The sequence below is a fragment of the Cercospora beticola genome, chromosome 1, assembly GCF_033473495.1.
Source record: "Cercospora beticola chromosome 1, complete sequence".
NCBI classification, from domain to species: Eukaryota; Fungi; Ascomycota; class Dothideomycetes; order Mycosphaerellales; family Mycosphaerellaceae; genus Cercospora; species Cercospora beticola.
The window spans coordinates 290,464-313,369 of record NC_088935.1 but is presented as its reverse complement, the minus strand read 5'-3'; the positions used below and the strand labels follow the sequence as shown (position 1 = coordinate 313,369).

At 53.7% G+C, this 22,906-nt stretch overlaps 10 protein-coding genes across 10 annotated transcripts; 5 read left to right on the top strand and 5 right to left on the bottom strand.

Moving 5' to 3' along the window:
• Positions 1–805: 805 nt before the first annotated feature.
• RHO25_000141 (uncharacterized protein) lies at positions 806–2,320 on the top strand (the record flags this gene model as incomplete). The annotated part of the gene is made up of 1 exon (XM_023592770.2): positions 806–2,320. The coding sequence occupies one exon, from the start codon at positions 806–808 to the stop codon at positions 2,318–2,320; it is 1,515 nt and encodes a 504-aa protein (XP_023460034.1).
• Positions 2,321–2,811: 491 nt separating this feature from the next.
• Positions 2,812–3,980, top strand: RHO25_000140 (uncharacterized protein; the record flags this gene model as incomplete). The annotated part of the gene is made up of 2 exons (XM_023592769.2): positions 2,812–2,877; positions 2,958–3,980. The coding sequence occupies 2 exons, from the start codon at positions 2,812–2,814 to the stop codon at positions 3,978–3,980; spliced, it is 1,089 nt and encodes a 362-aa protein (XP_023460037.1).
• Positions 3,981–4,509: 529 nt separating this feature from the next.
• RHO25_000139 (uncharacterized protein) lies at positions 4,510–6,196 on the bottom strand (the record flags this gene model as incomplete). Its single annotated transcript, XM_023592768.2, has 2 exons — positions 4,510–5,835; positions 5,897–6,196. 2 exons carry the CDS (start codon positions 6,194–6,196, stop codon positions 4,510–4,512), a joined length of 1,626 nt encoding a protein of 541 aa, XP_023460038.1.
• An 861-nt stretch (positions 6,197–7,057) lies between these two features.
• RHO25_000138 (uncharacterized protein) lies at positions 7,058–7,516 on the top strand (the record flags this gene model as incomplete). Its single annotated transcript, XM_023592767.2, has 2 exons — positions 7,058–7,261; positions 7,361–7,516. The coding sequence occupies 2 exons, from the start codon at positions 7,058–7,060 to the stop codon at positions 7,514–7,516; spliced, it is 360 nt and encodes a 119-aa protein (XP_023460035.1).
• A 428-nt stretch (positions 7,517–7,944) lies between these two features.
• Positions 7,945–10,546, bottom strand: RHO25_000137 (uncharacterized protein; the record flags this gene model as incomplete). The annotated part of the gene is made up of 5 exons (XM_023592766.2): positions 7,945–8,308; positions 8,384–8,617; positions 8,694–10,236; positions 10,287–10,479; positions 10,532–10,546. 5 exons carry the CDS (start codon positions 10,544–10,546, stop codon positions 7,945–7,947), a joined length of 2,349 nt encoding a protein of 782 aa, XP_023460036.2.
• A 1,720-nt stretch (positions 10,547–12,266) lies between these two features.
• On the bottom strand, positions 12,267–12,896 carry RHO25_000136 (uncharacterized protein; the record flags this gene model as incomplete). Its single annotated transcript, XM_023592764.2, has 1 exon — positions 12,267–12,896. The coding sequence occupies one exon, from the start codon at positions 12,894–12,896 to the stop codon at positions 12,267–12,269; it is 630 nt and encodes a 209-aa protein (XP_023460041.2).
• Positions 12,897–13,132: 236 nt separating this feature from the next.
• Positions 13,133–16,517, top strand: RHO25_000135 (uncharacterized protein; the record flags this gene model as incomplete). The annotated part of the gene is made up of 3 exons (XM_065601981.1): positions 13,133–13,152; positions 13,347–13,989; positions 14,055–16,517. 3 exons carry the CDS (start codon positions 13,133–13,135, stop codon positions 16,515–16,517), a joined length of 3,126 nt encoding a protein of 1,041 aa, XP_065458053.1.
• Positions 16,518–16,643: 126 nt separating this feature from the next.
• Positions 16,644–17,381, bottom strand: RHO25_000134 (uncharacterized protein; the record flags this gene model as incomplete). Its single annotated transcript, XM_023592762.2, has 1 exon — positions 16,644–17,381. The coding sequence occupies one exon, from the start codon at positions 17,379–17,381 to the stop codon at positions 16,644–16,646; it is 738 nt and encodes a 245-aa protein (XP_023458467.2).
• A 491-nt stretch (positions 17,382–17,872) lies between these two features.
• On the bottom strand, positions 17,873–21,198 carry RHO25_000133 (uncharacterized protein; the record flags this gene model as incomplete). Its single annotated transcript, XM_023592761.2, has 2 exons — positions 17,873–18,203; positions 18,254–21,198. The coding sequence occupies 2 exons, from the start codon at positions 21,196–21,198 to the stop codon at positions 17,873–17,875; spliced, it is 3,276 nt and encodes a 1,091-aa protein (XP_023458924.1).
• Positions 21,199–21,517: 319 nt separating this feature from the next.
• Positions 21,518–22,284, top strand: RHO25_000132 (mitochondrial 54S ribosomal protein uL16m; the record flags this gene model as incomplete). The annotated part of the gene is made up of 2 exons (XM_023592760.2): positions 21,518–21,587; positions 21,638–22,284. The coding sequence occupies 2 exons, from the start codon at positions 21,518–21,520 to the stop codon at positions 22,282–22,284; spliced, it is 717 nt and encodes a 238-aa protein (XP_023458923.1).
• Positions 22,285–22,906: the final 622 nt, after the last annotated feature.

The following is a 22,906-nucleotide window of genomic DNA, read 5'->3' as shown; positions in this document are numbered from 1 at the left end:
CTTTGCACAGACAGCCAGTCCAAGCAAAACTGCACTGGCCAAATCCGATGACACAATGTCATGTAAATCCTCCACCGGGCTCTTCGCTCCATACCGGTTGCTTAATCGAGAATCTAGCGAGGTTCAGCGTTGCTGGTACGCTATGCAAGGCTGACCACCGTTAAGCGTTCACGGTTTTACCTGCAGGCTAGCCTCATACGCCTCTGGACACTGCGATCATGAACGTACGCAGCAAGTGTCACGAGGACAAGAAACGGCATGCAGCATTTCGTGCTTCCAAGCCGTCGTGGCCGTCTTCCGATGCGAAATGGCAACGTCGCCCTCGGACCGTTGTTGTGAAATACAGGAACCAACGTTCGCCATCGTTCATGACGAGGCAGCGGTGGCTGACCTTGTGTTTGATGTTGACATCGCTCCCGATTACTGCCATACACAGTGGCCCAGCCTCACCCGTTGGGTCAATGTGCGACTGCCTCAGAGCTGCAAGACGTTGGTCATGACAGCCACAACATTTTCCCTCCTAGCGGTCATTCGCCTCTATCGCAGACTCAGGCATTCTCTCATGAGGCTGGTCGAGATTGTTCTGATACAGCAATTTCACATTATCAGCAAGGCTGGTCATGAGAAAAGAGATGGCTGTAGGCAGCGGAGGACTCTATATCATGGCTTCGAGCAATCCTCGGTCCAAAGGTCAGTAAACCACTCATTCCTCGTCCGATACCGTTTTACATTTGTGCATCGCATCAGCTACATTGCTTCGACCAGTCTACAACAGATCAAGCAGAGTTCCGGAGCCGCTGCAGCCATGAAGGCCTCAAACAGTATGATGCTCGCTGCTGCCACAGCAACCTCAGCTCAGACGTTGCTGAACAACACCGGAGATGTCGCAGCATCGAGCTCCGTTTCATACTTGGTCGCGGCCTATGAGCAGTTGTCCACATCGACTGCAGCTGCATTGGCAGAACCTTCGACTGATGCGGCGCTCTCGTTGAACGACCCGGCGGCGGCAGCTACTCCAACTGAGGCGGCAGCTGACCCAGCGGCACTCTTGCCGACCACTCCTACCGATGCGCTGGCCGCTGAGACTGGAGTGGCACCAGCTCCTACTGAGGCTGCTATTGCTGCAGAGACAGACAATGCGGCGACGGCAGCCGACTTAGCAGCGGCGGAGGCGACACAAGCCGAAGGATTGCCACCGGTCGACTTGGCCAGTACTACATCTGTCACCACAGAATTTAACACTCAGGCCGCTGGATACACACAGGAATCGCTTGCTCTGCTCCCGACAGTCGAATCCGCTACACGCACATACACCGTCCCAGCCGGTCTGCCTACATCATATCCCTCGCCATTCCCTCTTACGACTGGAACCAAATACGAGCTGAGTCCAGATGTCGACCTGCTGCCCACCGCGTCTCTGCCATCCTACGTTACAACGGTAACATACACAAAGGGATCTTCGATGTTCCTCAGCACTGTGACATCTGACTGTGGCAATGGCACCATGGTCTTCCCGCCCAGCACTCAGCCTCCCGTTCTGCCTCCAGCGCCTACCACCGGCCCAGAGCTCCCGCCTGCTCCAGCTCCACCAGCCTCATATCCAACATTTGGCCCGCCATCCAGTACGTATCCATTGGCACCACCGCCGAGTGAGCCGACTCTGTCCAGCTCCGCTTCCATCTGGACGGACCTTCCTCCTTCGACGCTCACGGAGATCCCGCTGACCACTCTCACCATCATCACTGGAACCTTGACAAGCTACAGCACAGTGGTGTCCAACTGTGGTAACGGGAGCATGACTCATGCACCCAGTGCGCCGATGCTGCCTCCGACAAGCATCAACATTGGCCCAGTGATGCCGTCTCTGCCTGGTGGAGAACCTGGGCAACCACCCGCACCAACAGAAGCACCAGGACTCTTTCCCGGCCTTCCAACACCAATTCAGCCACTGCCAGAAACTCCATGCTCAGAGGCTACTGGCGAAGCACCTTACCCGATCCCTGCAGCGACCACTACACCTGCTTACACAAACGTCTGGTCGGCATCTGAGGTACAGCTCTCGCCCGCCAACCCAACACAGGGCCATCAGTTCCTTCCTGTTCTGAACACTACAATGGCAACCATTCACAAGCCCACACCCAGCCCAACAATTGAGGACCCCGAATTGATGGGTCCTCCGACGACAATCGCTGGAGGCTTCTCGCAGGGAAGTGGCACAGCAGACCCCGGCCTCTTTGCTGGAGGTGCATCGTCTGTCCACGGGCCCAGCAAGATCTGGGTGGTCCTTGGTGCCTTCCTGGCCGTCGCTTGGATGTTCTAATGAATTGATGTGCAACTTGAGCATAGCAGTGTAGCCGCATGGTGATGGCGTTTGGGTAAAGGAATACAGGGAGTTGGGCTTGCAGCGAGATTTGGCGATCTGGTTAGTTGTGATAGCGTCCTTGCAATATGTAATTGGTAAAATCGGTGCATATAAGAGTACAAGAAAATCACTCGTCAAAAATTGTTCGCTCGTTTCTTCTTGAATATTTTATTCCGCGATCGCAAGTTCCATTCATGTTGTGCAGTGAGGCTCTGAGCACGTGAACTGAGCATGCAGACCCCTGCTAGCGCATGTCGACCTCGAAAGTCGCGTCGTGAAAGAAAGGCATCGCAACAAGCCGACTACAACAACCACTCTCTTTGCGCTTCCGTACTCTCGCCTTTCATCGCGCAACTTAGGCTACGAGCACATTCTGGAACGCGCGGACACTGCATTGAAAAGACCCCGCCTGAACGAAGCAGCGCATTTCGAAGACAGACAACGACAACATGGACTACGACGCATTCGGCGCCACCGATGGCGATGACAGCGGGCCAAAGATCACAATCCGAGAGGTGGGTGCTTGCGACGAGCGCTGAAGGCGTCTCAGCGCATTTGTGCAGAACAAGCAGAATAACACATTTGGCGATGGCAGACTTCGAATACCACGATCCGCTTCCGATTGTCCAACACCTCGCTCGCGCTCGCCAACTCCGTACGTCGCGTAATGCTCGCAGAAGTACCCACCATCGCGATCGATCTCTGTCAAATCGAAAGCAACACCTCTGTCCTCGCTGATGAATTCCTCGCGCACCGATTGGGACTCATCCCACTGAGCACAAAAGGCGTAGACGAAATGGTAGATTTTCGAGACTGCACATGCGACGAATACTGCGACAACTGCAGCGTCGTCCTCCGACTAAACGCCGCCAACCGCAACAGCGACCAAAACCTCAAAGTCTTCGCGCGAGACCTCTTCGTCGAATCCGGCGCTCCAGGCGCAACGTACAACCGCACGAGCTCCATGAACGGCTCCTCATCCGATGACCTCCCCCCACGCGGCTCACCCATCATCGCCGACCCAGCCGGTCAAGGCCCTCTAATCTGCCAGTTACGCAAAGGCCAAGAACTGCGAATAAAATGCATAGCAAAGAAAGGCATAGCGAAAGAACACGCAAAATGGGCACCTACAGCAGCCGTAGGATTCGAATACGATCCGTGGAACAAATTGAAGCACACAACACTTTGGTACGAAACCGACCCGAAAGCCGAATGGCCAGAACCGCAAAAGAATGGCGACTGGGAAGAACCGCCGCAAGAAGGGGAACCCTTTGATTATGCTGCAGAGCCCACGAATTTCTATTTCGAACTCGAAGGAACGGGCGTCATGCCTCCGGATCAGATTTTACATTCGGGAATTCGGGTCTTGCAGGCTAAATTGGCTGGTATAATACGAGATTTGAACTCGGATGGACAATCGGGTGATCAGAATGGTTATGGGGGTTTCAGTCCGAATGGGGATCCTATGACGAACGGTGGGCAGAGTGCGTATGGTGGAGGGACGGCATATGGAGCTGATGGGTATGGAGGTGGAACGGCGTATGGTGGGAATACGGCGTATGGTAATGGGGCGGGAAGTGTGTATGGAACTACTCCGTATGGGTCAAGGCCGTATTGAGAGCGGGGCTTGAGTTTCACGAAGATGGAAGGGGCATTTGGGAGAGTGAAGAAAAGGCCTGGAGTAGAGCGAAAAGACAGTGCAACCATGCATGCCTCCCATTGAAGAGACGAAAGACGCGATGGGTTTCGAGCGATGGCGTTGGAGGTCGCATATGAGCTGGCGAGCTCAGGTCAGATCATCAAGAAAAGTCAGAAAGATGCCACGCAAACAAAGTCCTGGCGCCAGGTATGGCAGTCAGTAAAACGCAATTAGCTCGACGAAGTGCCGCAAAAGGCTCTGCTAGAGGACAGTGTACCAACAGTAGACTGAGAAAATGTAACAATAAGTTCATGGCTAAAATGCATTCAAGAAGATCGTTGGGTATCTAATTCGCATGCGTTGAATCGTCTCGATACGGCGGACGTTAATTGTCCCCGTCATGCTCCGTCTGCCAGTACCTCATCGTGCCCCAATCGTACTTCGCTCCCATCCCTGAAGCACACTCTCTATCATGTCACGCTCCGCCCTCTATCCCTTTATCCCAGTGTCATTGGTTCATAAACATATACTCATCGAGCTGTGCTGTACTCAGCTGAAAAGGATGCTCAGCATCCTGAAACCCCGTCTCATTCTGCCCATGCCCACTAATCGGATGATAAGCGTAAAACGCCTGCTGTCCATGCGGCGTAGGAGGTTGCGATACCGAAGGCGTCGAAGTCGCACTCCGACAATCCGGTATCCTGCAAGGCTCATGATGTTGAATCGTACAAGCAACAGCCTGATGAGGATGTATCGAGCAAGAAGCACCATGTTGAAGTGTGCAAGGCTCATGATGTTGAATCGTACAAGGTGGAATTTCATCATGATGTTGAATCGTGCAAGGTTCGATACCACCGTTGCACTCCTGCCTCGTAGCTTCTTCGCAGTCGGGATCATTGCAAGGATCGCAGGGATCGCAAGCAGCATCATCGCACGGCTGGAGATGGTAATCAGGAAATAAGTCATGATAATCGTTGCAATCAAGGTTGCAAGGAATGCATACAGGAATGTTGCAGTCCTGCTTACTGCATTCGAACGCTGGCACTCGAAAGGGAGTGGGAGCGAACGGTATACTCGAGATGCTGGAGGCGCGGGACATGGGCGTGCCGCTGATGTCTCGGGATCGGCGAGATTCGGCTTTCTTTGAGGCGGATTTGAATCCTTGGACGTAGAGATTCCATTTGTGAGGGTCGTTGGCGATTTCTAGGCCGTGGCATTCGCGTTCGCAGTGTTCCTTCATCTTGTCTTTTCGACTGTCGACATATGTGCATCCATGGCTGTGCCTGGCTGGGCACTTGATGCCAGTCTCTGGGTTGTGGACCTGCTTCTTATGCTTTGAAAGGTTTGATGAATCGTCGAAAGCTTGCGAGCAATGCGGGCAGACATGCTTCTTCGCTTTCAAGTGAACACTGTTCAAGTGGCCGTCGAGTGCGTGCTTTACTGCAAACGAGCGCCCGCAACCCGGCCAACTGCATACGAAGTCTTTGGCTCCAGTGTGCGTTGTGAGGTGCTTGTCCAGTTGGTCCTTAGTCACGAAAGCCTGTGTACAGCTTGGACATTGAAAGGGCTTGTATCCAGTGTGCGAATGAACGTGTCGGACCAGTTTGTTGGCCGTGGGAAATGAGCCTTTGTTGCAGCCTTGCCATTGACATGTGAAGCTCCCAGCGCCTCGCACATGGTGAGAGCGAATGTGTTCGTTCAGCGTCTTCGCATCTTCGAACTGTTGGTGGCATGCTGCGCCATCTATGGTCCAATGGCAGCAGTAGCGTCCACAGACCAAGGCCGATGCTCCAGCCAGGCCAGGCCTCCGTACGGTCCGTGTTCCGGTAGGCGTCTGTATAGCACAAATGTCAGCTTGAATGGCATGGAGTAGGTGGAACTATGGCGCAACATACCTTGACTGATACCAAAGGACTGTATTGCGCCGATGAAGACTGCTCTGCCTGTGCGAATTCCTGCGCCAATTGCGAGATGTCACTGAACGGTGAATATGCCGTCGACTGCTCGCTGCTGGAATGCTGCGAAGGTGGGGGCATTTGCTCGCTCGCAAGAGCCTGGTATTGTAACTGATCGCTTTGGCCATTGTCCGGACTGATCAGAGAGGAGAACTGGCTGGAGGGATGCCAATAAGGCAGCGTCGAGGGATTCTGCTCAGCGACGCTATTGCGAAGAGCACTCTCCTCGAACCTCGTCATGCTTGACGACTCCTCTCTACCACACACCTGATTGCGGCTCGTCGATACAGGTGGATCGTGCGCAAGACCCTTGGATTTGGGCAGAAGGTAGTTCGAGACCTTTCAGCCTTTGTACCAAGAAGCTTGTGTTGGCCGTGGGTGGAGGCAGTGGAAAGGTCCGTGGGGGTGCCGCTTCCGGTACTACGCGTGTCTCTCGACGAATGCTGCCACCACAAACGAGCCTCTGGTTTCGCAATATGGCGTGTCAAGAAGTGAAGGCAAGAAGAAGAATCAAGCACATTGATGGCTCAGAATGCCGGAGGTCGAGGTAGTAGAGGGGTTCATGGTTGCTCGACGTCAATTGTGCGAACTTGCGCAGCGTGAGCACCTTGATGGACACGATGCCCGCCAAGCATCGCGAGCCCGTCACGCGTGTGGTCGGCGGCGGCTATCCTGGATCGTGGTCTTGTTTGTCTGCCCTGGATAATCGGCTGCTTGCTATGGCGGTGTAGATCTTCTTGCTGCTGGCTGCGCTCGATGTCGTGGCAATCCTTTGCCCGCTTGGAGGTGAAGTTGCGATTATCTTTGTCGTGCGCCAATAGCCGAGAGCACAAAGTCAGCCCAGGCAGACCCTAAGTTAGTTAGAACAGCCCGTTTCGCTCCGCTCTGCGCGTGGTGCCTCTCTGCTCGGCTGCTACCTCACCTGCGCCGCCCAGCTCACGGCCATGTGCGAATGGATCATCCACCACTCCCAAGACCGGCCGCGTGGCTGGCATAGGCAATCACCAGCCATATAAGCTTGCTAGAACACATCTACATATCTACCTGCGCCACTTTGCTGTCTCACCTGCTTCATTGCGCCAGAACTGCGAGACGTACACGATGGGAAACTGCTGCGGCAAGAGCTCAGACGAGAACTTCCAAGGCGAAGGTCGCACCCTAGGAGCTGCTCCCGTCAATGCTCCAATTCCATCGAACAATGCGCGCGCTGCCGCACCTCCGAAGGTGACAGGACCAGGGCGAACACTGGGGAGTGCGTCGGGAGAGCAGCAGCCACCGGGATCAGCAGCGGCGAGGGCAGCAGAGGTTCGTCAGAATCCCAGACTCCTAGACATGGCTCTGTCGATCGCATAGAGCCAGTGGCAAGTGGTGCGAATCATCGTACTAACATAATTTCAACAACAGGAGCGAGCAAAAGCAGCCCAAGGCAAAGGCAAGCTTGGCAAACAACTAGACGCCCAGAAATCGCAAACACAGAAAGATACATTGGCACAGACTGCACGAGATAATGTCGCGGCGAGGGACGCTGATGCCGCTGCTCAAGCGAGGGCGTATAATTGAGCTCGAGTGGGGAAAGAGAGCATACGACGGAACGAAGTCATGAGCTTGCATGCACATTTGAGCGCGTAGGAAGGAGACGTACGGCCGTGGAGCGGGAGCAGGCTGTATTGAATGAACGCATACAGCCGATCATGGTGGTCGGTTACGGTTGAAGAGCATAGACTGGGAGGCAAGCCTCAGCGGCAGTGGGCGAGGAATGAGAAGGCACATATGGACATTGACCATCAATTCATGATTCGTGCATTTCGTTTCCAATCATATCTTATAAAAATCCCCCATCTTTCTCATCAAGATCGTAACCTCATGGCGCATATACCACATTCGAAGCGTAAATCATTAGGATCCAGTCATTCAGATCGTCTCGTCTCGTCTTCGCGTCATCATCATCATCATCATCATCATCGTGATAATCAATCATCGATCTCCTCTCAAACAGACCCCATACTCCTCTTCACAAACCCCGAAGTCCCACTCCGCCACCCCACAAGTCTATTCGCAACATCGCTGCAATAGCCATGTGTCGCAGCGCCCTTTTCAAGATCATTGCTCTCATCCACGCTCCCACTGTTATAAGCTCGTGCAACGCGATACCACATTTGAGCATCAAGGTAGCCTTGTCCTTCCTCTTGATCCATCAATTGCATGATACCGCGGCCGGCATTAGTTCCGAGGATACCGTCGCGGATCATGGCTTCGATCTGGCGGGAGGAACAGTCGGTTGAGACGAGACTTGCGTCTTTCATGGGGCCTGGTTCGCCGGCTTCGATCATGTTTGTGTTGCATGTGCCGTTGCTGTGAGGGTCGTTAGTTGAGGATTTCTGTGCAGTTTCTACTGGTGATCTTGAGGGCTGATTTCGGGAAACTTACCCGTTGTGAGATTGGAGGATACCAGAATTTCGGTGAGATCCTTGAGTCTCTGGTACACGAAGGCAACCGTGCGATTCCTGAAGCATCATTGCTAGAACCACTCGTGGGTCAACGCCACCTTCCTCTGAGATCCGAGGAGTGAGATTGAGGAGAGTGTCGATTTCTGCTGGGGAATTCTCCGGGACTCCCCAGTATTTGCAAGCGCCAGCCAGTCTACCTTTATTTGCATTCACCCTGCGTAGTGAGAAAGTTAGCATGTATGCAAAACAAACACGTTTGTCACGGCTGGTGTGTGGGGCGAAAGACTTACAATTCCTCCCAGCTCAACCACTCCGACATTTGCGGCCATCCCTCTTGTGCAGAACCATTGCCATGATATGGCATATAGCTGTGTACACTCGTGTGGTCCGTACCACCATGACGGGATGGCGTCGATGCCAGAGTAGAGTCCGGGTCCGATGAAGCATCGCACGGAGCTACGCAATAAGCAGATCCCTCGAGAAGAGACTTGCAATCGGAGTTCAACGTCGGGTTCAAAGTCTGCAGATCCGCCTGTGATCCGAACTTGGCTGCCACACTGTCGCATGTGTCTCCTTCCGCCACGACATACCACTGGGAACAGCTTGTAGCACCGCCGCTAGGGATCGGTCCAGGCGGAGGGATGCACGAGTTGGTGGTGTTCTTCGCAAGGGATGGAGTCGTGCCAGATCGTCCCGACGTAATAGTCTTGTTCCAGCCCTCGGGCCCGTTCATCGGTGCGTGAGTTGGCTCCAATCTGGCATTCTCAGTAGAAGGGAATGCAAGCGCTGCGGCAGTCGTCGTTGTATTGCTGATCATCAAGCCAACTGGAGTAGCGGTCGGAGCGAAAAGAGCACCTGCATCGGACGAGACCTGTACACCGGTAGGGCTACCCAGCGTAGCATCGGTAGCATGCGTCGGCAGCCCGGTGGGAATCTCGTTGTGTAGTTGCGGGAGCGGCGAAGGGCTCGCAGCTTCAGTCGACATGGGCTCCACCATTGCTGAGTTGATCACAATCCCTGAGGCGTGCGCGAGATCAACCAAAGATGGGACCGCAGTCGAAGCCGTCTGTTTCGCATTCACGACCTGATACGTCGATGAAGGAGCGCCGAAAGCTGCTTGACGTCTCGCTCTTCCGCGCAATGCATAGGTCGCGTTCGATGAATCTGCATTGGCAGACAAATCTGTGACGCCAGTACCAGTTACCTGAGAACCCGTCGCCACCTGTGCTGCCGTGACGAGTACGGTTCTGAGACTTGTTGAATTGCCGCTGCTAACAGTGACGTTGATCATTCGCGTTGTGTTGGCAGATAGCAGTGTGTAGTTGAGGCTTGACGCGCCTGCACTCTCGACAGTTTCGTCGATGGTGGCGGACGCAGGTACAGGCTCTTCGAAGCTGGCAACTGAGGCACTGGAGTTCCTTTGCACTGTTGCACTGTATTCGGCAGCACGTTCGCTGGCTAGCACGACCGGACCACGTGTCATGGTGGCCGCGGTGTCAGTTGTGAGAGCAATCACTCCGACCATCGAGCCGTTTAGGCCAACAACAGCAGCAACAGGGGTCGAGGCAGTGCCATCAGTGCTAGCCACGGAGCTTGCGGCGCCTGATTGCTCAGAACCAGGTGATACAGACGCTGGCGTAGGCACAATAGTGCTCACAGATAGCGTGCTTGCCCGGGACGTAGGGAATGCAGATGGAGAGTTCGTCGAAGCGGCCCTACAGATGCCGTTGGCATGGAGGAAGGACTCGCACCATGTCTCCGTCGAGGCTTGGTCGTATTCGGGGAACGTGAGGTAAATGTCGAACTGACGCGCAACAACACCACAGGGCACATCTGTCACCCATTAGCCATGATCATGAACGGAGATCATCCTTCAGTCGTACCTGGTTTGGGGTCGAAGTAGAGTGCTTTGCATGTGCCGACTGTTGGCAAGCTCTGCGCTTTCGTTCCGACACTATCTACAGAAATTGGAGTTATCCCAGGTACCGTAGTGTTCAGGCGTTCGCGGCGAGAAAGGGCTGCGGGGGAGATCGGTACGGCAAGGACTGAGCTTGCCAACAATACGATTGCCGTGAGCTATTTCACATTAGCAATGCCTCGATTTGGCCAATGGAGATGGTGAACTTACATGAAGCAATCGCATGCTGCCAGACGCTTGCCGCGAAAGCCATGCGATTAGCAGAAGTATGAGGGAAGGAGGAGTGCAAGATTTAAGCCCGATTGACAGCATGATCTCGCCTCTTTGCGCGTGCACCACTCAGCACCAAGAGTAAAGCCCGGTCGGCCGCACGCAGATGAAGGCTCTCGCGATCGAGAAATCAAGCCCGGTTGGCACCTCCTCGTGTCTCTTGGCGATGTGCTGTTGGGTGAAGATTTGAGCCCGATTGGCAGCAAGATCTGCCTCTTTGCGTAGCACTTCTCCAACGAAGGCAGGGAAGGGGAATATTGATGTGGAGGCAATGTGCAAGTGAGGTGCTGGGGAACGTAGGTACTCAGCTTGTCAGTAGTTCACTCCGTCCCTTGTGACCCGAAGGTCAGTGTTCACTCGTGGGCTTTCGTTTCTCAGTCTGCTTCGGCAAGTAGAGTAGAGTCGTAGGTGGGTTGTTGCAGTTTGGATGCTGCAGGTGATTGCAGCAGGTGTTCGCAGCAGTTCGTCCTGTTTTCCAACGGAAAAAAGGAGTGGTGCCGAGCCGCTTTGTATTCGGATAGGCAGTGGATTGGTTGAATACAAGAGCAGATATGCAGGTGCAAAGATGCGGAACGAGGAAGAGATCCGGCTCCATTTGTACGAGTAGGCGGACATCGCCACATACTCCAGTGACACTTGGCGTTGTCCCGAGAACAAAAACGTCGCGGCCATCGTGGTGACGAGCTGCAGGGCCGTTTTTGACAACGTCCTGTCCGCTTTGAAAGAATCAGCATTGAGGCTTTTCCAGATCGTTCGCGGGAGTTCATGCCTGCTAGACAACGTACGCCCTAACCCGGACTAGACGTTGCGCATTGGGAAAGGCGACGGCGACGTGCATTACTGAGCCGCCAGCTTCAATGCGTACTGCTCCGCCAACCGCCTCCCTATCGGTCTCGCAGGTCTCCCTGACAACGTCGTTGTGCTTCAACTTGCTTGCAGCATTCGTTAATGGTACTCTCCCGGCCAGAGCCAGCCCATTGCGTACTCCTTGGTGTATTGGCAGAACGACTGTCGTCGTCATTTGCTGGAGGATGCGGTTGTCAAATGCTGAGTAGAGATCGACAGCTGTTCGCTTCTCCGGCTGCGCTCATCCGCGTTCCGGTTCACGGCGCATGTCGAAAGTGCATCGGAGTTGACCCACTACAAGACTTGCATTAGTATACATATTCACTGAAAGGAACAGTCATCGCGAGCAGATGATTCCTTCTGGAAGGAGAAGCACTGGGAAAAGCCTTGAGCTCTCATATCAAAGACACTTGCGCTTGTGTTATTGAAAGTCGGAATAAGCAGAGGCTCGCCTGCAGGAGCGAAATGGTCACGACTACTAGGCCTCAGTGACATGTCGCCGATGTGAGAATGATGAGTCGTGTCATCGGCAAAAGGAGGAAGATGCATTGCTTGACTTGACTTTCGGCTGTCGTGGCCGCAGCTTCCTGTTCTGAGCTTGTGTCGTGGCACTCGTTGCTTCCAGCGAAATGCCGACACATCTAGTAGTTGCCTCCGGAGCTTTTGCTACCATAATAGCTCGTGTTCTGCGGAGAGCCAGCTCAGCCTGACAAATTCTTGCACTGCCTTGCATCTAAGCCGTTCGTCAGTCGTGGTAGCGAGTAAAAGCCGGTGGCTGGAGCCACGGTCGAGCTTCTGAATCCATCTTGACCGAGCCGATGCGGTTCCTCTAGCTACTTGTGATTCCGGTAACGACAGCGACATCAGTGATGGTTCCACCGTTGAAGCCATCTTGTGACCAAGGGCACGATGAGGCTGCGCAGATGACAGCTTGCATGGCCTCGAACTCCACAAAATCGCCTGCTTTGCTGGATCCCAATCTTTTCAAGCTGTAGTTTGGAGTGTTTTGAAAGATGTTGAAGGGCGACGTGACTTCCAGGTATGAGCCCATGCCGTAAGGCTTCATCACTTCGGCAATGTTGGCCGCACAACTGCGGTGACCGTCGAGGCCGATCTTCGCGTACATCTCTGGGAAGCATGACATGAACGTCATGTCGTGGACTTTGACAGTGTCCTGGACCAGCTTGAGGATTGGCTCGTCTCGATTTGTCCAGAGATACTCTCCCACGGCCGGGGTTACGCCGTCTAGATGGTAGCGAGTGTAGTCCATTGAGAGCTTCTCTTTCAGATCTGTACCCTGCACCCAAGCAGCGAAGTCGACGACTTGTTCTCCATACAAGTCGACGACACGGAAACGCTCGCCTTTCTTGACTTCGAAGGCAAAGCCATGCGCGGCTTTGACGATGTGCGTCTTGGTTTGCGGGTGAGAGTCGGGGCTGGGCATCTGGGGGAAGGCCATTGTATACGCCAGGCGATTTACACCTTGATGAACGACCGCGACAGGTTGGTGGGAGATGGAACAGCACGCGTCCTTCGGCAGACTCGAGGATTCAAGTGCCAACGATCATCGCGTTTATTACGTACATGAACTGTACATCATTGTGGAGTTGGTACCTGGGAGCTATAGCGACGCGGGACTCGTTTTGGGCAGGGGAATACGAACGATGACTGGCAGCATCACTGAATGTATGCAACATGTCTCTGGCGCAGCGAGAGTAACTGTGCAGAGGTGTGCCTACGAGCAATGGCCCAGCCTCGTCCTCCAGCAAAGAAGCTTTCCGCACGAGCTCCTGTCCGTGTCTGTGCTTCGGTTTCACAATGACGCAGCCGCTGCGCGACTCCTGCTGACTGCCGCGTGAGCCTGGTCGTGTGGGCGCTGACATTGGAAACATTTCTTACTCCCCCCAAGCCCGACTCGGTTCGCGGCGACGACTCCGGACAAACTGGCGCGCAAGACGTGGCGAAGTTTGCTGCAGCTCGTGCGTGTTGACGAAAAGGTCAAACTGCCGCCGTTGAAGCGATACTCTGGACGCTGGTTCCCAGGCATCCGAGCCACCGCACGAGCAGGCCTCGCCAGCTTCCGCTACGCCTTCTTGCCCACCGTCCGTCAGAGAGCCCAGACCTCCATCTACCGCTATCTCGTCGCACGAGCCCAACGCAAGCACCACCGGGCGAGCAAGCTGCCCGGCGGCGTGAACAGACGCTTGCTCTCGCCGAGGGAACCGCATTCGAATGATGGGACTGCCTCGACAGGAGCAGACAGCGAGACCGATAGCATGGCATATACGGGGCCCAGGAATGATCAGTCCTTTGCAGATTCATTAGGCCTGAGGTCGGAAGGGAGGGAACCTGGGGCACGGAGGAAGAGACTGGCTGGCTATCTGAAGACTGCGAATGAGTTTCGACAGAGCTATTTCAGTCAAGATGGAGCACGAGAAAGTCACAGCGTTGAAGATGGCCCAGGGGCATTTCCAGATGCAGCCGTGGTACGGAATGGCAACGAAGAGATGATATTATTCCCAAGCTATGCTAGACACCACGTGAAAAGTAAGGTGAGAGAACGCTCCGCGAGAGCATGCCAGTGACTACAGTTGGCGGCCGCTGATATTGCAAGTAGCATCATGAAGTTGCAACGCCTGGCCGTGAAATGTCTGAGGAGGAGTACTGGAGACGAGAGTGGGACAAGAACGAGGACGTCAATGCTATAGTGGATGTTGATGTCAGGGGCTGGATCTACACACCCGCAAAAGGTCAACATACGCGCAAGCAGAGAATGGTCATCGGCTTAGCACGACAGCTGTCTGGAATTCCGGCACCAGCTGCCAGTACACGACCTGGGGACAATGGCTATGCAGACCAGGTGTCAAGCCGGCCTTCGAGCCCGACACGGCAACAGGATGAGGACCTCATATCGCTCGAAGCGGAGAACATCGTCCGCAAAGGACAAATGGAGGAGCGATACGCACAACGCGGTGCCTTCTCCGAACAGCCAAGCAAGGCCACCGACAACGACAGTCTGTATGGGGACGTGCCCGACCGTGGTCGTCCAAAGTCGTCCTATGCGAGCAGCATCGCTTCGCAAGACTCCGATACCACTGCTACGCCCTCTGTTCAGAAGCGCCAGACATCGGCCCAGCCTGGGAGAATGACATCTGCCGAGCTCGCCGTTGCAAATGCACACCTCCTGGCCCGCCTCAAACCTTTCATGGCGAACCCCATGGCGAATAGCCCCATTAGTGCATTCTTCTATAACGATAAAGCGTCGAGGCAGCAGACAGTCTACACGGACGCCTCAGGACATTTTAGCTTCAGAGCAGCACTCGACTTTATTCCCACCCATGTGCGGGTCCTAGCATCGGAGAAGCTCTCAGTGACAGAAGAAGTGCATGTTACTGCCCCTGAAGGCGTCAGCCTTATCAGCGACATTGACGACACCATCAAACATTCGGCCATCAGTGCAGGTGCTCGGGAGATCTTTCGTAACGCTTTCATCCGAGAGCTACACGAGCTCACGATCGATGGCGTGCGGGAGTGGTACACAACCTTGGCCGATATGGGCGTGAAGATCCACTACGTATCGAACTCGCCATGGCAAATGTACCCGGTTCTGACAAGCTACTTCAAGCTTGCGCATCTACCCAAGGGTTCCTTCCATCTGAAGCAATATTCCGGGATGTTGCAGGGCATCTTCGAGCCTGCTGCAGAGCGCAAGAAGGGCTCGCTTGAGAAGATTATGCGAGACTTTCCAGACAGAAAATTCGTCCTGGTTGGTGACAGTGGAGAGGCAGATCTCGAGGTGTATTCCGAAGTTGCACTGGCCAACCCTGGCAGGGTCCTGGGCATCTTCATCCGAGACGTGACGACCACGCCAAAGACGGGCTACTTTGATTCAAATAGTAGCCCTGGTGGGAGTGGAAAACACTCCCGCAACCATTCGCGACACCCAAGTGGTGAAGTTCTTGCTCAGTCGAAACGACTTTCAAGGCCTCAAGATACTCGAAACGATGAAGCCGATCTTCAAGCAGCCATTGCTGCCTCCCTCGCAGATATGGAAAACGAGACGCGGCAAGCACGAAGGTCCATCAATCCTGATGCGATACCTGACGATTATCTGTCACCAAGCAGAAACGGCAGCGCCACAAATCCTCGTTTACCTTCACGGCCCCAAGCACGGCGTACAGTCAGTGGCTCAAGCTATGCTGCGTCACCGGAAGAGGATTTGATCGATTTTTCGGACCCAAGTCCTCCTGCACCTTCGACCGAGAAATTTAATAGGAACTTCACTCCGCCGACACCTCGTCACGCAACAGGCCCGAAAACTGTATCGTCTCCTCCACCGCCACCAAAACCAGCTGGGCTTAAGAGCCCCCCGCCTGACGCTCAAGTTTCAACGACTACCGGGAATAGCGGTAAGACGCCGCCGCCTAGGCCACGGAAATCCTCAAGTGCGGTGCAGTCCACTATTGTGCCACAGATCCAAACGCATCAACCATCACCCCTTTCGCAGGTACAAAGGCAGGAGTCAACTAGGAAAGCACCGCCTCCACTACCAGAAAGGCGTAAAGTTAGAGGCGCAATCGCCAAAGCCTTACCCATGCCCGGAAGCTACTGGCAAGCAGATCCCTCTTCTGGGGCGTCAAAGCCCAAGCTTTCTCCGGTCGTGTCTTCGCCTCTAGCTCAGTCGATGAAAACAAAAAAGTCGTACGACGACTTCAGCCCAAGCACATCAGCAATGGGTCGCACAACAGTCCCGCCGCCCCCAAGAAGAGAAGGGACAAATCTAAGCACTTATTCAACTACATCACGCCATACGCAAAGTAATCGACTATCTGGAGCCTGGCCAGAAGACGACGGGCTGCCTGTGAGTCCTGGGGACGGAGTGAGCAAGAAGGAATTTCTATGGCAGCAAAGATGGCAGCGGGCGAAGACTGTGCTCGAGAGGAACGGCGTAACACTACGTTCCTGGAGAATTGGAGCTGATGTTGCGGACGTCTGCGTCAAACTCATTGAACAAGAGCTGCGAAAAATCGAACGCGAAGCTAAGAACAACAGCAATAGAAACAACAGTGGGCGCAGATGAGAGTGACGGATACCCCTTTTTCTGAAATTGAAAATTGCATTGCGGCATGAAATGGGAGCACAGCTAGACCACGATATTGTTACATAATCCTGAGCTGATCACTCAATCCCACCAAACATCAAATCATCACATCCTCCCTCCCGTGACCTCGACCACAGACCCAGTCATATACCGACTCTCATCACTAAACAGAAAAGCCACAACATCAGCAACATCCTCCCCAGTCCCCATCCTCCCCAACGCAACTTTCTCAACCTGTTTCTTCACTGCCTCCGGCCCCGCCACCACACCCGCATTCGTCGGAGTATCAATATATCCCGGCGCCACAGCATTAACTCTAATCCCCTTGGGACCCAATTCCAATGCCAAAGCTTTCGTAAACCCTACAATTCCGAATTTCGTCGCGCAGTAGATTGCGTATTCGGGTGAGGCTTGGATGCCCATTGTACTGCTGACGTTGACGATTGCTGGTGGTCCGGCGGTAGCTGCTCCCTCGCTGTCGTTGCCAATTGTAGAATTCTGCTTCGCAGCGAAAGAAGCAGCAGATTTCTCTAACCAAGGAATCGCAGCTTTGGAAATAAGATACGTTCCTTTTAAATTCGTATCGACGAGTTTACTCCAATATGCATCCGTCGTTTCTGTGAGTGGATATGCTGTTGGGTTGACGCCAGCGCAATTGAATACGAAATCCAATTTTCCTACATGAGCTATCACACGGGCGAAATATTCTTCCACAGCGGAAGAGTTGCTCACGTCAAGTGTATCTGCAAAATGTGTAGAAGGAGATTGGCAGAGTGATCTCGTTTCTTCGACGCCGGAAATGTTGATATCGGAAAGGGCAAGTCGGGCTCCATGAAAGGCCATTTTGATTGCGGTGGCGCGGCCTATGCCTGAGGCGGCGCCTGTTATGAGGCAAACTTGGTTTTGGAATTTGGTTGACATCTTGTGTTTTCGTTTGCTGAGGGTTGAGAAGATAGGGTGTTGATGCTGTGATAGCGATGAGTGAGAGACAGTGAACTTGTCTCGAATCTGCTACAGTACCACCACCGTGATGTAGCATGATGCCCACAAGAGTGGAGCAGAGATGCCTTGTGAAGTGGGGAGATAGGTGGGTGCAGGCACTTATGATTGGTCAGCCTTGGAGATAGGCAGACCGATGTTCAGAGCAGTCTCAAGACAATATCTAGTTTGCTTTCATGCTCAATGTCCTGTAGATCCATGCTCGAACGACGAACGTATGGTACAGCTGATGCTCTCTCACCGGAAGACCTGCTTGCAATGACAATAGACAATCGACAAGTGGTTCAGGACAATTCCACAACACCATCACTGCTTGGAGCACAACTCATCAACAATTACTTCTTTGCACGAGCCTTGCCTTTGCCCTTCTTGGGCTTCTCCTCCTCTTCTTCATCGTCATCATCGTCTTTCGCGGTCTTCTTCTTCTTGCTGGCGACAGCTTTGGTAGCAGCAGCCTTGCGCTTCTTCGGCTGCTTGACATACTTATCTTTGCTAAGGTCGTTTTCCTCGTCTTCCTCTTTCTTGACGGCAGTCTCGTCAGGACCCTCATCAGCGGATTCCTCGAAGGCTTCTTCAAGGTCAGGCTTCTCCTTCGCTGGAGCTTTTGTCGGCGCTACAACTTGTGAGGCCTTCATGAATGGCAGCGGATGAGACATTTGGTTGTACCTGTACAATATTAGCGGAGTCAATTGATGCCATCTCAGCGATGCACTTACTGTCGAGTAAACGTGGCCTTCGCCTGCGTCTCGATCTTGACGTGCTCCATATCAGCCCCGCCCACACCAAGCTCCAGAATAGCATCCCAGTCATCCTTGGTGAGGTAGTACGAATCCATGAGCTCGATTATCTCTGGCACAGCATCCTTGCCTTCCTTTTGCAAGCGCTTGACGAGCTTCTCAAACAAAATCGGCAAGTATGTCTGCCGAATCTCGTTCTTGTCTGCTGTGACCCGCAGACGCATGTGTCCTTGGATCTCCTTCACGAATCTTGACAGCTTGCCCGTCTTGGAATTGTTGCCGAGCCAAGCAGTGAAACGCGTCTGCGAGCCAGCCATGCTGCCATACACGAAGCTTGCAGGACGTACAAAGCTGAAGACAGCATGTGTGGGCATGAGTGACCATTGCTGCTGACTGCCGTGGATCATGCGGTCGACCAAATCTCCATCACTAATGGAGTCTGCCGCCTTGCTTGCCAGTTCCAAAGCCGCCAATCGCTTCCTGCTAGGCTGATCATTGTACTTGTTGGACCGCTGTGGATTCGTGCCAAGATAGTTCTCCTGCAACATGAGGGGTGCAAATTCGTGATCATTGAAATAAAGTTCAGTCTTGTCGTTCAAGGTCGACTTGGACGCTTCGTTGAACAGCCCTCCGCCAAGAATCTTGCCCACCATATCCCACGGCTTGAGGACGGTGTGCTTCTCCCAAGCTTTGCTCATGTCTTTCCCGTCTTCGAAGCACATTGCCTGATCGTCCAATTTGGCTTGGCTGATCATGTTGATCACCTGTCTGATATCGGCACCAGATCCTTCGATCAGTGCGTTGATGACTGGAGGGGGTAGCTTCATGCCTTCTCGAAATGCAATTGTCATGATGCGTGCTCGAATCTGGTCGGTAGTAGGTCGACGGAAAGGCAGATCAAAAGTGCAGAAGTCGAATGGTTTCATCTTGGGCAACTTCCGATCATTGCAGATCAGGATCATGGGGACCTGGGTCTTCTTGCATACTGCAGCCAGTGCTCCCACACCTCCACGATCTCCGGCACTCATACCGTCGACTTCGTCCATGACCAAGACGATCTTTTTGTTTGCTTCTTTGACGTCCTCGACTCCTTGTGAAAAGTATCCCATAAGAGAGGTGGCTGCTAGTGTGCCCTTCAGCCCGTTTTCAACAAGCTTCTTCGAGCGAGTGTCAGACGCGTTGGATTCGACGATGTCGTAGCCTTCCATCTTAGCAATAAGATGTGCTGCAGTGGTCTTGCCGATGCCAGGGGGTCCATGGATCATCACGGCGCGATGAGTGCCAGAGCCATCTGGTCCGGGCATTTTGAAGCCGGTCCGCTGGTTCTTCGGAAAAGCGCGCAGCCAGCGTTGCAGCTTTTCCACTTGTCCTTTGTTGCCGCATATCATGGACATCTGCGTCGGAGCATACTTGACAGTCCACAATCGACTATCAGGGCCATCTGCTGCTTGCTTGCCTTTATCCGATTTTGACGCGGCCGGAGCAGCTTTCGAAGCCTGCTTGACCGGGCTCTGCTTTGCAGCTTTCGCCGCAATACGAGCCTTTCGCTCCTGCTCTTCACGTTCCAGCTCTGCAGCTTGTTCTCGGATCTGTTCCTCCTCCTTGGCCATCTTTTCGGCATACTTTTCTGCTGCAGCGCCGGAACCTCCGTTGGCGGGCAAGCGTCGTATAAGCTCAAACAAGCCTTCTTCATTGATGACCTTGAGCTTGTGTTGCTGAATGGTGGCGAGCTTCTTTGGTCCAGCGTCCTCACCAAGCACGACGTAGCTGGTTTTGCTCGATGGCGCGCTCATAATGCGACCTCCGTAGCGTTTCACCAGGTTCTGTCCCTGCTCGCGGCCCAATCGCTCCAACTGCCCTGTGAAGACAAATGCTAATCCAGCAAGACAGTTTTCCGCTCCTGAGGGCATATCTGAATCGGATAATGCCCCTGCAGGCACGGCGGAATTGGCGTGCTGTGCACCAAATTGGAACTTTGGCTTGCCGCCATCCTCACCGTCCTTCTTGCTGGGAGGTGACGGAGGTTTTATCGTTGGTATGCTATCAAATATGGCTTGCACTTCTGCGCTATCCTGAGGAGCATCCTTCTTCGCTTTCTTGGACGCAGCTGTCGTCTTCTTCTGAGGTGTCGCACGCTTCTTGGCAGGCTTCACTTCTTCGATCTCTAGGTCATCGTCGTCGTCTTCCTCGATTGCAGTCGATTTTCGCTTCTTCGAGCTTTTGACGGGCGTCTTCTTGGCCGGCTTACTCTCGACAATCTCCTCGTCATCGTCTGGCACTACGAAATCGTCATCAGGATTCGTGTCCTTCATATCGATGTCCTCGTCCGGATCTGCATCATCTTGTCCATTGTCTTGAAGCTTTTTCTGCCTGCCCGCGGCCCTTCTCTTTGGCTGGATCATATCCTCATCCTCATCAGTGCCCTCCTCGTAGTCATCGCCCCTCCGCTTGCCAACCTTGGCTGCAGCTTTAAATTCATCGTCTGCATTGTCTTCCATATCATCATCGGGGAAATCATCGGCATCAAGGTCGACGTAACTCGTAGCCTTTTTCGATCGGCTCGAGGTCTTGCCGCTAGCTTTCGTGCCATTGGCCTTGGCTTTCGGAGTGGCCTTTTGAGGGGTGCTCTGGGCAGTACCAGTGTTCTCCTTCTTCGGTCTCACAGCTTCAGAACGTTTGGGCTTTCCGCCGCCAAAGAAAGCACTCGCGGTCGTCTCTTCAAGTTCGGGTTCTGGCTCAACCTTCTTCTTCGCAGCGGACTTCTTAGGGGAAGTTTTCTTCGCAACAGGCTCGTCGTCATCCTCGTCATCTTCCACAACTTTCCGTGGTCGGCCTCGCTTCTTGGGTTCCTCCTTGGACTTGGGCTTCTCGGCCGGCGTGCCTGCAGGCTTGCCACCAAAGAACGAGCGAATGTCGGACGGCATTATGAGGGTTCAATGTGAATTCCAACACGCGCGGTCTGTCTCGCGTCTTTGTGCAAGATGGCCAAGCAGCGTGCGGCACAGCAGGTGCAGGCAGGCAGGCAGGCAGTCGAACAGACACCAGCTCCTTCTCGTGTCGCTGCGACGCGGTCATGACGCGTGAATGGGCAGCCACGCACGGGGAAGCTTTCTCGGCAGCTGCCGAACCGACCACAACTTTCGCATCTCCCGCCGACGCCGACGACAGGCCTGGCATTGAACGGGATGCGGCGATAGCATCGAGCAACTGCTCCATTTCCTGTGCGTGGAACATACAAACAACATGGCATCAACGCGCGTGGGCGTTCGCGCCCCTTCAGCCCTCCTCGCATCAGTCACCACTCGCGCCTGCTGTACGAAACACTCCCTCCGTATCACACACCCACAAACTGACCCAATCCAGGCCTACGAAGTGCTCTCCAGACACTATGCACCCAAGCGCAAACACAATCCCGAGCCTTTTCCTCCACCCCTCGCCCCTTAAACTGGCTCATCCCCAAAGCCGGCGAATCCTCCAAATCCCGCAAAGGCCGCCCCAAATGTCCCACAGGCGGCAGCACAAAAGGCACAACCCTCGTCTGGGGCAGCTACGGAATCCGTCTCATCGACACCGACCGCCGCATCTCCTCCCAACAACTCAAAATCGCCGACGAAACCATCAAAAAACGTCTCCGAGGCATGAAATACCGCCTCTATCATCGCGTCTCCGCAAATATTGGAGTCTACACCTCTGGAAACGATCAGCGAATGGGGAAAGGAAAGGGGTCATTTGATCATTGGGCTGCTAGAGTTCCGGTTAGTAGGATTTTGTTTGAGTTGGAAGGGAGTATACATGAGCAGGTTGTGAGGGATGCTTTTCGGTTGGCGGGGAATAAATTGCCCGGGCAGTATGAGTTTGTGAGGAAGGGGGATCCGCCTGTGATGGGGATTACGAAGTTGGGGAATGGGGTTACGGAGGAGATGTTGAGAAGGCCGAGGAGGGAGGTTCCTGCGCCGGGGCCGAATATGGTGGAGCAGGCTGAGAGAATGCCGGCTACTACGGCGCCTTGAAGGAAGTGCGAGGCATGTAAATGACTGTATCAACAGCTTTCGTTGTATAAAGAGATTTTCGCCAATTTCACTACGGACAAGGCTTTCTTCGCTTGCAGCTTCAACTCTTGCATAGATTTTCATGTGCATCCCATACATTCATGAACAACGTTCTAACAGACACTCAATGCTTCGTGAGATGGGGACTCAGCACAGCATCTTTTTTGTAAATGTTCGGTCATTCGAGAAGCCCTCTGTATACAGTCTGAAACTAGATACGCTGAAATGCAGCCTCCCATAAGGGGAAGCACAAGAACACATGAATAGCATGTGCTCTAGCAACAAGTCGCTCTCTCAGCAGACTTCCAAATGGCCGTGGCAGCTTTGCTCGCAAAGCGTTGGCAAGTAGCCAAGCCCAAATCTGGAGCATCACCGCGACCTCGATTCTGTCTTGTGTGTATACAGCGGTGACATAGCACCGTCATCCTTTTCGCGCCGAGGAATTAAAGCCGCCCATCCATCTATATGGTATCGTCCTCGGCTGTGTCGTCATAAGAAGTAAGAAAGAAGAAACGCCGTTTGCCAACCACTATGTCCAGTTCGGGTATACCCATACAACTCCCACTGCCCCATTTATCGAAGA